Raw genomic sequence first — 10,693 nt, 5'->3', positions numbered from 1 at the left:
GAAAAGGGGGGGACATGATCGAAACATTTAAATATGTTAAAGGGTTAAATAAGGTCCAGGAGGGTTTAAGTGTTTTTAATAGGAAAGTCAACACAAGAACAAGGAGCCACAATCTGAGGTCAGTTGGGGGAAAGATCAGAAGCCACGTGAGAAAATGTTATTTTACTGAAAGAGTAGTAGATCCTTGGAACAAACTTCCAGCAGACGTGGTTGGTCAGGGTTTATTTTGGCAGATGTACATTTTATGCTCCGGAATCTCAGCTTTTCCCCTTCCTTGTTTTAATCCTTTCTCCTCCCTTTGGCCCCGTCTGGGAGGTCAGTCCCCTTGCGGCTTTGGCTGCCCGCTCCCTCCCTCCCCCCCCTCCCCCCCTCCCTCCCAGGCCACGGGGCAGCAGAGCCTGGGGCTGGAGCAGGGGTGGCCGGGCGTCCTCCTGCTCAGGGCCCCTCTCCGTCCCCTCCGCAGGTTTTGCGAGATGGCCAAGGAGAACGGGATGGACGTCTTCCGCGTCTTTGACTCCCTCAACTACCTCCCGAACATGCTGCTGGGCATGGAGGCCGCTGGGCAGGCCGGGGGCGTGGTGGAGGCGGCCATCTCCTACACGGGGGACGTGGCCGACCCCAGCCGCACCAAGTACTCCCTGGACTACTATGTGAGCCTCGCGGAGGAGCTGGTCAAAGCTGGCACTCACATCTTTATGGCCATCAGGTAGGCACGGGGGGAGGGAGGGAGGGAGGGACGGACGGACGGAGGGGGGGGGGAGAGCTTTGCCTGCACGCCCCCCATTCCCCCCCTCTGCCCCTTGGGGAGACAACCCCCCACCACCACCTTTCCCCTTCTTCCTGGTGGCATTCCGGCCGGGAGGATTTTCTGCGGCTGAAACGAGAGAATCCGAGGGAGCCCAGGCCCTCCCCCCTTGACCGTGGCGCCCCCTCCCCGCCCCCCCTCCTCACCTGCAGCCTTGCCCCCCCCCCTTCTCTCTCTCGCAGGACATGGCCGGAGTCTTGAAGCCCCAGGCCTCCTCCCTGCTGGTGGGCCCCCCCCTGCCCCCCCCTCACCTGCAGCCTTGCCCCCCCCCCCCTTTCCTCTCTCTCGCAGGGACATGGCCGGAGTCTTGAAGCCCCAGGCCTCCTCCCTGCTGGTGGGCCCCCCCTGCCCCCCCTCACCTGCAGCCTTGCCCCCCCCCCTTTCCTCTCTCTCGCAGGACATGGCCGGAGTCTTGAAGCCCCAGGCCTCCTCCCTGCTGGTGGGCCCCCCCCTGCCCCCCCTCACCTGCAGCCTTGCCCCCCCCCCCTTTCCTCTCTCTCGCAGGACATGGCCGGAGTCTTGAAGCCCCAGGCCTCCTCCCTGCTGGTGGGCCCCCCCTGCCCCCCCCTCACCTGCAGCCTTGCCCCCCCCCCTTTCCTCTCTCTCGCAGGACATGGCCGGAGTCTTGAAGCCCCAGGCCTCCTCCCTGCTGGTGGGCCCCCCCTGCCCCCCCTCACCTGCAGCCTTGCCCCCCCCTTTCCTCTCTCTCGCAGGACATGGCCAGAGTCTTGAAGCCCCAGGCCTCCTCCCTGCTGGTGGGCCCCCCCCTGCCCCCCCCCTCACCTGCAGCCTTGCCCCCCCCCCCTTTCCTCTCTCTCGCAGGACATGGCCGGAGTCTTGAAGCCCCAGGCCTCCTCCCTGCTGGTGGGCCCCCCCTGCCCCCCCTCACCCTGCAGCCTTGCCCCCCCCCTTTCCTCTCTCTCGCAGGACATGGCCAGAGTCTTGAAGCCCCAGGCCTCCTCCCTGCTGGTGGGCCCCCCCTGCCCCCCCTCACCTGCAGCCTTGCCCCCCCCTCCTTTCCTCTCTCTCGCAGGACATGGCCGGAGTCTTGAAGCCCCAGGCCTCCTCCCTGCTGGTGGGCCCCCCCTGCCCCCCCTCACCTGCAGCCTTGCCCCCCCCCTTTCCTCTCTCTCGCAGGACATGGCCAGAGTCTTGAAGCCCCAGGCCTCCTCCCTGCTGGTGGGCCCCCCCTGCCCCCCCCTCACCTGCAGCCTTGCCCCCCCCCTTTCCTCTCTCTCGCAGGACATGGCCGGAGTCTTGAAGCCCCAGGCCTCCTCCCTGCTGGTGGGCCCCCCCTGCCCCCCCTCACCTGCAGCCTTGCCCCCCCTCCTTTCCTCTCTCTCGCAGGACATGGCCGGAGTCTTGAAGCCCCAGGCCTCCTCCCTGCTGGTGGGCCCCCCCTGCCCCCCTCACCTGCAGCCTTGCCCCCCCCCCTTTCCTCTCTCTCGCAGGACATGGCCAGAGTCTTGAAGCCCCAGGCCTCCTCCCTGCTGGTGGGCCCCCCCCTGCCCCCCTCACCTGCAGCCTTGCCCCCCCCCCCTTTCCTCTCTCTCGCAGGACATGGCCGGAGTCTTGAAGCCCCAGGCCTCCTCCCTGCTGGTGGGCCCCCCCTGCCCCCCCCCTCACCTGCAGCCTTGCCCCCCCCCTTTCCTCTCTCTCGCAGGACATGGCCAGAGTCTTGAAGCCCCAGGCCTCCTCCCTGCTGGTGGGCCCCCCCCTGCCCCCCCTCACCTGCAGCCTTGCCCCCCCTCCTTTCCTCTCTCTCGCAGGACATGGCCAGAGTCTTGAAGCCCCAGGCCTCCTCCCTGCTGGTGGGCCCCCCCTGCCCCCCCTCACCTGCAGCCTTGCCCCCCCCCCTTTCCTCTCTCTCGCAGGACATGGCCGGAGTCTTGAAGCCCCAGGCCTCCTCCCTGCTGGTGGGCCCCCCCTGCCCCCCCTCACCTGCAGCCTTGCCCCCCCCCCTTTCCTCTCTCTCGCAGGACATGGCCAGAGTCTTGAAGCCCCAGGCCTCCTCCCTGCTGGTGGGCCCCCCCTGCCCCCCCTCACCTGCAGCCTTGCCCCCCCCCCCTTTCCTCTCTCTCGCAGGACATGGCCGGAGTCTTGAAGCCCCAGGCCTCCTCCCTGCTGGTGGGCCCCCCCTGCCCCCCCTCACCTGCAGCCTTGCCCCCCCCTTTCCTCTCTCTCGCAGGACATGGCCAGAGTCTTGAAGCCCCAGGCCTCCTCCCTGCTGGTGGGCCCCCCCTGCCCCCCCTCACCTGCAGCCTTGCCCCCCCCCCTTTCCTCTCTCTCGCAGGACATGGCCGGAGTCTTGAAGCCCCAGGCCTCCTCCCTGCTGGTGGGCCCCCCCCTGCCCCCCCTCACCTGCAGCCTTGCCCCCCCCCTTTCCTCTCTCTCGCAGGACATGGCCAGAGTCTTGAAGCCCCAGGCCTCCTCCCTGCTGGTGGGCCCCCCCTGCCCCCCCTCACCTGCAGCCTTGCCCCCCCTCCTTTCCTCTCTCTCGCAGGACATGGCCGGAGTCTTGAAGCCCCAGGCCTCCTCCCTGCTGGTGGGCCCCCCCTGCCCCCCCTCACCTGCAGCCTTGCCCCCCCCCTTTCCTCTCTCTCGCAGGACATGGCCAGAGTCTTGAAGCCCCAGGCCTCCTCCCTGCTGGTGGGCCCCCCCTGCCCCCCCCTCACCTGCAGCCTTGCCCCCCCCCTTTCCTCTCTCTCGCAGGACATGGCCGGAGTCTTGAAGCCCCAGGCCTCCTCCCTGCTGGTGGGCCCCCCCCTGCCCCCCCTCACCTGCAGCCTTGCCCCCCCTCCTTTCCTCTCTCTCGCAGGACATGGCCGGAGTCTTGAAGCCCCAGGCCTCCTCCCTGCTGGTGGGCCCCCCCTGCCCCCCCTCACCTGCAGCCTTGCCCCCCCCCTTTCCTCTCTCTCGCAGGACATGGCCAGAGTCTTGAAGCCCCAGGCCTCCTCCCTGCTGGTGGGCCCCCCCTGCCCCCCTCACCTGCAGCCTTGCCCCCCCCCTTTCCTCTCTCTCGCAGGACATGGCCGGAGTCTTGAAGCCCCAGGCCTCCTCCCTGCTGGTGGGCCCCCCCCTGCCCCCCCTCACCTGCAGCCTTGCCCCCCCCCCTTTCCTCTCTCTCGCAGGACATGGCCAGAGTCTTGAAGCCCCAGGCCTCCTCCCTGCTGGTGGGCCCCCCCTGCCCCCCCCTCACCTGCAGCCTTGCCCCCCCCTTTCCTCTCTCTCGCAGGACATGGCCGGAGTCTTGAAGCCCCAGGCCTCCTCCCTGCTGGTGGGCCCCCCCTGCCCCCCCCTCACCTGCAGCCTTGCCCCCCCTCCTTTCCTCTCTCTCGCAGGACATGGCCGGAGTCTTGAAGCCCCAGGCCTCCTCCCTGCTGGTGGGCCCCCCCTGCCCCCCTCACCTGCAGCCTTGCCCCCCCCCCTTTCCTCTCTCTCGCAGGACATGGCCGGAGTGTTGAAGCCCCAGGCCTCTTCCCTGCTGGTGGGCACTCTGCGCGAGCACTTCCCCGACGTCCCGCTCCACGTCCACACCCACGACACCTCAGGGGCCGGCGTGGCGTCCATGCTGGCTTGTGCTGCTGCCGGGGCGGACATTGTGGACGTCGCCGTGGACGCCATGTCGGGCATGACCTCCCAGCCCAGCATGGGGGCGATGGTGGCCTGTACCCGCGGCACCGAGCACGACACAGGTCAGTTGCGGGAGGGGGAGGGGTTCCCTTTTTTTTTTTGAAAGTAAAACCAAACTTTATCTTTTATGGGACAAAGTGTCGTTCGAATGCCTAATTCTCCATCATTTCTTATACACAGTATAATGCCTCTTATTTCCAATTTCAGCCATATTATTATTTTTCTTATACTATTTATTTTTTTCTTATACAGGCTTGTTATCACCTATTAAGCTCTTAATTTCTCATTTCTATTATATTAACCTCAATTATTTACCATACTCTTCATGTCTCAAAAGGCATTTTAAATCCCCCAAGTACATCTTAATTTAATTTATGATCAAAACCAATCTAAATTTCAATTTGTTTCATCTACTGAAGTATTTTGCTTCCTGTAACATAATTTATCTTATTTCAATTTTACGTACATGAAGAACCATTTTTCAAAAATTCCTAATACTAGTATAATTTATTTCCTTCTCAAACATATTTAAAATCACTGCATTAACGCACATCCTTAATTTCTTATTTTTTATAATAACCATTTACCATGTGTTTCCTTTCTCAAAACGCCTTTTAAATCCCCTCTTGACCGCTTCACTTCACAATCCACATGGCTCCCAATTCTTTTCAATATTTTACTCTCTACATCATCTTCTATCACTTTTCAGTTTAACACACAGAAAACATTTTTCCAATCAATAATTAATATGAATGAAAACCTAACCTTCCATTCTGCATTAATTCTCTGATTATCTTTCTGTCCTTTGGAAGTTTTATTCGCACGGTGTTTTTCCTTCCGAATCTTTCGATCGATTGTTTGTGTAAAACTCATCGGAATTTGGCTCCTTCGCTTCTTTCCGTCTTCGAACTGTTTCTTTTTGGGGAAAATTTCCCCATTTTTCTTCTCTGACTGGTTTTCACTTCTTTTTCCTCCTTATTGATTTCTTGTGTATTTTATTTATTTTATTTCGTTTATTTAGTCCAATACACAGTCCGTGTGGAAGGGAACAGACGTGAGGTTTTTAAAATGAGCCATTGGGGTTAGTTTAGATTTTAGACTTTCTCACTTTTTCCCCTGTGATCTGCCCTGACTTTCAAGGGGGGGGGGGCGGGGGGGGGACCTAGAAATCGAACTAACAAATAAAGGTTGTTTCTTCCTGGAGGAGCTTTGGGGCCGTGTGCTGAACTGCCCGGGGGTCTTCTGGACCTTTGGTGGATGGGGCTCCACTTGGGGGATCCGACCGGAGACCCTCCCCCATTTCGCCCCCACAACCGCCCTGGGGGGCAGGCGGAGCAGAGAGAGAGCGGGGGGGGGGGGCTGGGCTGGGGTCCCCAGGGCCACGGAGGACGGGGCTCTGCAGCTGGGCCAATCTGGCAAGGCTCTGGCCAGGCTGGGAACTCTGGCCTCTGGCGCCCCGTGGCAGGGGGGAGAGCAAGGGGGCAGGCGGCCTGCAGCTCCTGTGAGGGGTGAGGGGTGATTGGGGGGGGGGGTCCTGAAGGTTGTGGTCGCTGGGCTGGGTTTCCAAAGACTCAACGCTGACTCGGATGTGGCCACGTTCAGCCTTGAAAGGTGGTTTATTCCGTGGCTCAGCTGGTTGGCTCTCTCTGGAGCTGGACCCAGGGGGGGCCACCAACAGCAGTCCGAGCAGAATGGGGGGGCGGGGAAGGGCTGCCCCTATTCTGGGCTGGTGGCCAGAATCCCCCCCATTCCCCCCCCCAGGCATCCAGATGGAGAAAGTCTTTGACTACAGCGAGTACTGGGAGGTGGCCAGGGGCCTCTACGCGGCCTTCGACTGCACCGCCACCATGAAGTCCGGCAACGCGGACGTCTACGAGAACGAGATCCCCGGCGGCCAGTACACCAACCTCCACTTCCAGGCCCACAGCATGGGTCTGGGCCACAAGTTCAAGGAGGTGAAGAAGGCCTACGTCCAGGCCAACAAGCTGCTGGGGGACCTCATCAAGGTCAGTCTGCCCAGCCCGACCCTCCCTCCGCCCGGGGGGGCAGGGGGCACTTTCACAAACTGAGGCCAGACGAGAAATTCTCTGAAAACTTCCAGGTTATGCATAGTTGTCTGTTTAGCCACAGGTGGGGCTGGGTGAGGCTGGACGGGGACGGGTGGTCACCTCCGCGGCTCTGAGCGCCAGCAGAGTCCAGCGCAATTGTCCACTCCGCATGGACAGGAAGCAAAATCCCGCACCAATATGCGTGACCTGTCCGTGCCTGACTTCGCTCCCTGTCCAGGTGCCGTAGCAGAGTTGTGCTGGACTCCGCTAGCGCTCAGAGCCCCGGGGGCCAAACACGCGTCCTCTCCCTTCCAGCCCAGCTGCCCACCTGTGTGTTTAGCCAGCGGCAGCACGGGCTGAGGTTTGCGGGGGCTTCCGGCCTCCTCACGGGCTTCCGGCGTCCTGGTCCAAAGGTCCCCAAAGGCCACAGGCGGCTCAGACAGAATTTCCTGAGAAAGAGGCTCTCGCGCAAGGCCATTGCCTGCCAAAGCTCCACCACCAGACCTCTCCGACCACACCGTGTGTCCCAGGAAAAGGTCGCAATAGCCGTTGTGACCATTTGATTCTCTGCTCCCTGCCCGCTGAGGGGTCCCTTCCACTGGCCTTGTGCCTCAGGGGCTGTCGGCTCCCCTCAGCGCCCTCTCCCCCCCCCCCTTGCTGCCCTGTGCAGGTGACCCCCTCCTCGAAGATCGTGGGCGACCTGGCTCAGTTCATGGTCCAGAACAACCTGACACGGGACGACGTGGAGGCCCAGGCGGACGAGCTGTCTTTCCCCCAGTCCGTGGTGGAGTTCCTGCAAGGCTACATCGGGGTCCCCCACGGGGGCTTCCCGGAACCCTTGCGCTCCAAGGTAGGAAGCGGGGGGGGGTCTGCCTTGCCCCCGGGGAGCCCAGAGAAATTGTGGGGGTCGAAGTGAATCTGCAGCCTTCTGCTCTCAACTTCATACCCAGGGTTGGGCATCAGGGGTCTGGGTTTTCCATTTGGGGGGTGGGCTGCCCAGCGGATCGTCCCATTCTTTGAGAGGAAAAATGCTACGGGGGCCTTTTGGCCTGGTTGGTGTCAGAATGTCCAGGTATTATAGCCACATATTGGCCAATACACACACACAGCATATAACAAATCTAATATTGAAATTAACTAAAACCCCTATTATAAAACCAAACATACACACAAACACACCTTGCATCAATTGTATAGGAGGCCTGAGAGGGGGAGGCAGTATCTCAGTTCCCCCGTGCCTGAGGGCAGAGGTGGGTTTTGAGGAGGGGGGGGGGGCAATTCTGATCTCTGGGGGGGGGAGCTGGTTCTAATGCAAACTCCTCCAAGAGGAAGAGCGTTGGCTCCCCCTTGTGGCCAACCAGCGCATGGCTCTTAAAGGTACAGTCGTACACTTACATTATTAGCCTATGTATTCCAACACTCAACCTATTTACACACAGCATAGTAACGGTTGAAACCTAAGCAAACCGAGGTCTTCAGATGCTCTCGGCCCCTCCTCCCAACACCTGGATTCCAGCTTTGGGGGAGTTGAGTGGCAGTCCAGGCGGGTCAGACGTAGGAGGAAGAGATGGTGTCGACTTTGCCTTTCCTGGGCTGGGGCTGCTCCCCTAGGGCCACCCCCCCAAAGCCCATGGTGCTTTCCTAGGTGCTGAAGGACCTGCCCCGCGTGGAGGGCCGTCCCGGGGCCTCGCTGCCCCCTCTGGACTTCACGAAACTGGAGCAGGAGCTGTGTGAGAAGCACGAGGAGGTCACCCCGGAGGACGTCCTCTCGGCCGCCATGTACCCCAAGGTCTTCAGCGACTTCAAGGACTTCACGGCCTCCTTCGGGCCGGTCGAGTGTCTCAACACACGGCTCTTCCTGGAGGGGCCCAAGATCGCAGAGGAGTTTGAGGTCAGGTCAGGGGTGAAGGCGGGGGGGGAGGGGGGCTGGTCCAGGTCTGGCCTCCTTGGGGGGGGGCGCCACTGGGGGATCGGTGGAGCCCAGACTTGCTCCGGGGGGGGTTGCACTGCTCGCTCTCCTGTGGTGCCCCCACCCTTAGCTTTCACCCACCCCTATGTGGTTCGTGCGACCCCTTCCCCTATACAGTTGGTGCTGCCTTGGATCGAGGGGCTGGAAACGAGCCCCCACCCACCCACCCACTCCTCTCGCTCTCCCCCCCCCCTCGCAGGTGGAGCTGGAACGTGGGAAGACGCTGCACATCAAGGCCTTGGCCCTGGGGGGACCTCAACCGGGCTGGCCAGAGGGAGGTCTTCTTCGAGCTGAACGGGCAGCTGCGCTCCATCCTGGTCAAGGACGCCAAGGCCATGAAGGTAAGCGAAGAGGCAGCCGGACGCGGCCAGGAGTGTCCGAGGATTCAGCCCGAGGGAAAGACTGGATTTCGCTTTGCAGTTGCTGTGGTTTTTTGGTGTAGAAGACGCAACTTTTTCCTCCCTGAAATTATTTGATTATTTGGGTGCATCTCATGCTCTGAGTGTAGCTTCCCTCCCCCCCCCACCCCACCCCCAGCCCTAACTAGCCACTCAGGATGGTCCCAGCTCTGACCCACTTGCAGGCCCTTCCATGGTTCCTCTCTGCAAAGAATGTTTTTTAAAGCCCTTAACCAGGGGATAAAATAATGTGCTGGGGATGACCAGACTAAGGACGCTGGCCAGACGGATCCCTGGTGGGCAGATTCTGTTCCCTGTTTTCCTCCCCAAAAACTCAGGTGCCTCTTATACTCCGGAAAATACGGTACCTGTCGTCTTTAAAACCAGTGGCCCTTAAATGCAACTTTCACCCGTAAATGATATTTAGGCCAAATGCTCATGCCACCAGCCCCCAAAGGGTCCACTATTCTGCCCCCCTCCCCTCCCAGCCCCTTGGCGCCCTGTCCTGGGCAGGAAGCAGTGGACGGAAGCCCCCCACCCACCCCTTGGTCTTTGCCTTGCAGGAGATGCACTTCCACCCCAAGGCCCTGAAGGACGTCAAGGGCCAAGTGGGGGCCCCCATGCCCGGGAAGGTCATCGACATCAAAGTGAAGGAAGGCGGGCAGGTGGAGAAGGGTCAGCCGCTCTGCGTCCTGAGCGCCATGAAGATGGAGACGGTGGTCAACTCGCCTCTCACGGGCACCGTTCAGAAGATCTACGTCAAGCCTGAGATGAGCCTGGAAGGGGACGACCTGATCCTGGAGATTGAGTAGCCCCCTTGTCCCAGGGACCCTCGGCTGCTTCTGAGGGGTCCTCCAAGCCTTCCTGGCGGGGCCTCCCTTTCCCTCCCCTCCCCTCCTCTCAGGGAGGAGCAGGGCTGGGCTCCAGGAGGGCAGGGGACTCGTTGCTCACCCCCCCACCCCCCCACCCACGTGGGCACTCGGGGTTCTGCCCTCTTCCTCCCGGCAGAGCCAAAAGGACCCAAGGGAGAAGGAATGGCTGCGGCCATGGGCACATAACCCCCCCCTCAACTCTCTCGCACCCCCTTCTCCTGGAGGCTGCGAGCTGGTCTGACAGTAGAAGGGGGGGGTCTCCTCCCCTCCAGCCGCCACCTCTGCCTCCCTCCCTCCTTTCTGGAGGGTAATATTTGCCCCGTCATCCGCTTCCTCCCTCCCTCCATTCGCCCCCTTCGGCCCTTCCGTCCCTGTTGCCAAACCAAGGGAGGTCGGAGGGGCCCAGATTTAAACGCCTGGGCCGCCACTTTGTGATGTAGCGCGAGCTGAGCGGAAGGAAGGCGACTCCGGGGCTGCTTGGGAGGGGGGCTGCACTCCCGCCTTCCACCACCAGAGGGGGCAGCACAACCCAATCATGAAGTTTCCTGTTGCCAATTATTGGACCAATCACCTGGGCTGGGCCTGAGAACCGGGGAAGGATGGACACTGGGGTGAAACGAGGGGAGGGCGAAACCTTTGGTGGAAGCCCCTGAAAGACGTGAAATGCAACGCAACCCTCGATGGCTCTGTGTGTCTCTGTGCCCTTACTTCTCCACGCGCCTTCCCTCCGCTAACTCGGCCTGGGCCCACTTGCACACAAGGGCCTGCGTGGGTGAGACGTCTCAGAGGGAGGACAGAGGGGAATGTGGAGGTGGAATAGATCTAGAATAGAATTTAGGATGGGATAGAAAATAGAATAGAAAATAGAGTAGAGTAGAATAGAATAGAATAGAATAGGCCAAGGGGGACTGGACACCCAAGGGATTTGTCTTTGGTGCAGCTGCTCTCAGTGGACATAAAAAGAAAAA

General features: G+C 61.1%; 1 protein-coding gene across 1 annotated transcript in view; it reads left to right on the top strand.

Moving 5' to 3' along the window:
- PC (pyruvate carboxylase) overlaps positions 1 to 10,410 on the top strand; it is an 84,258-nt gene extending 73,848 nt beyond the window's left edge. Inside the window, 8 exon segments of the mRNA XM_070730267.1 lie at positions 464 to 702; positions 4,249 to 4,500; positions 6,200 to 6,444; positions 7,157 to 7,336; positions 8,132 to 8,377; positions 8,655 to 8,702; positions 8,704 to 8,796; positions 9,417 to 10,410. Of these exon segments, the coding sequence (XP_070586368.1) occupies positions 464 to 702; positions 4,249 to 4,500; positions 6,200 to 6,444; positions 7,157 to 7,336; positions 8,132 to 8,377; positions 8,655 to 8,702; positions 8,704 to 8,796; positions 9,417 to 9,665 (1,552 nt within the window). The 3' untranslated portion in view covers positions 9,666 to 10,410.
- Positions 10,411 to 10,693: the final 283 nt, after the last annotated feature.

Source organism: Erythrolamprus reginae (genome assembly GCF_031021105.1).
Source record: "Erythrolamprus reginae isolate rEryReg1 chromosome 13 unlocalized genomic scaffold, rEryReg1.hap1 SUPER_13_unloc_5, whole genome shotgun sequence".
Lineage (NCBI taxonomy): Eukaryota > Metazoa > Chordata > Lepidosauria > Squamata > Dipsadidae > Erythrolamprus > Erythrolamprus reginae.
Note: the sequence above shows the minus strand (reverse complement) of the source record. Positions and strands in the feature narration are given on the sequence as shown.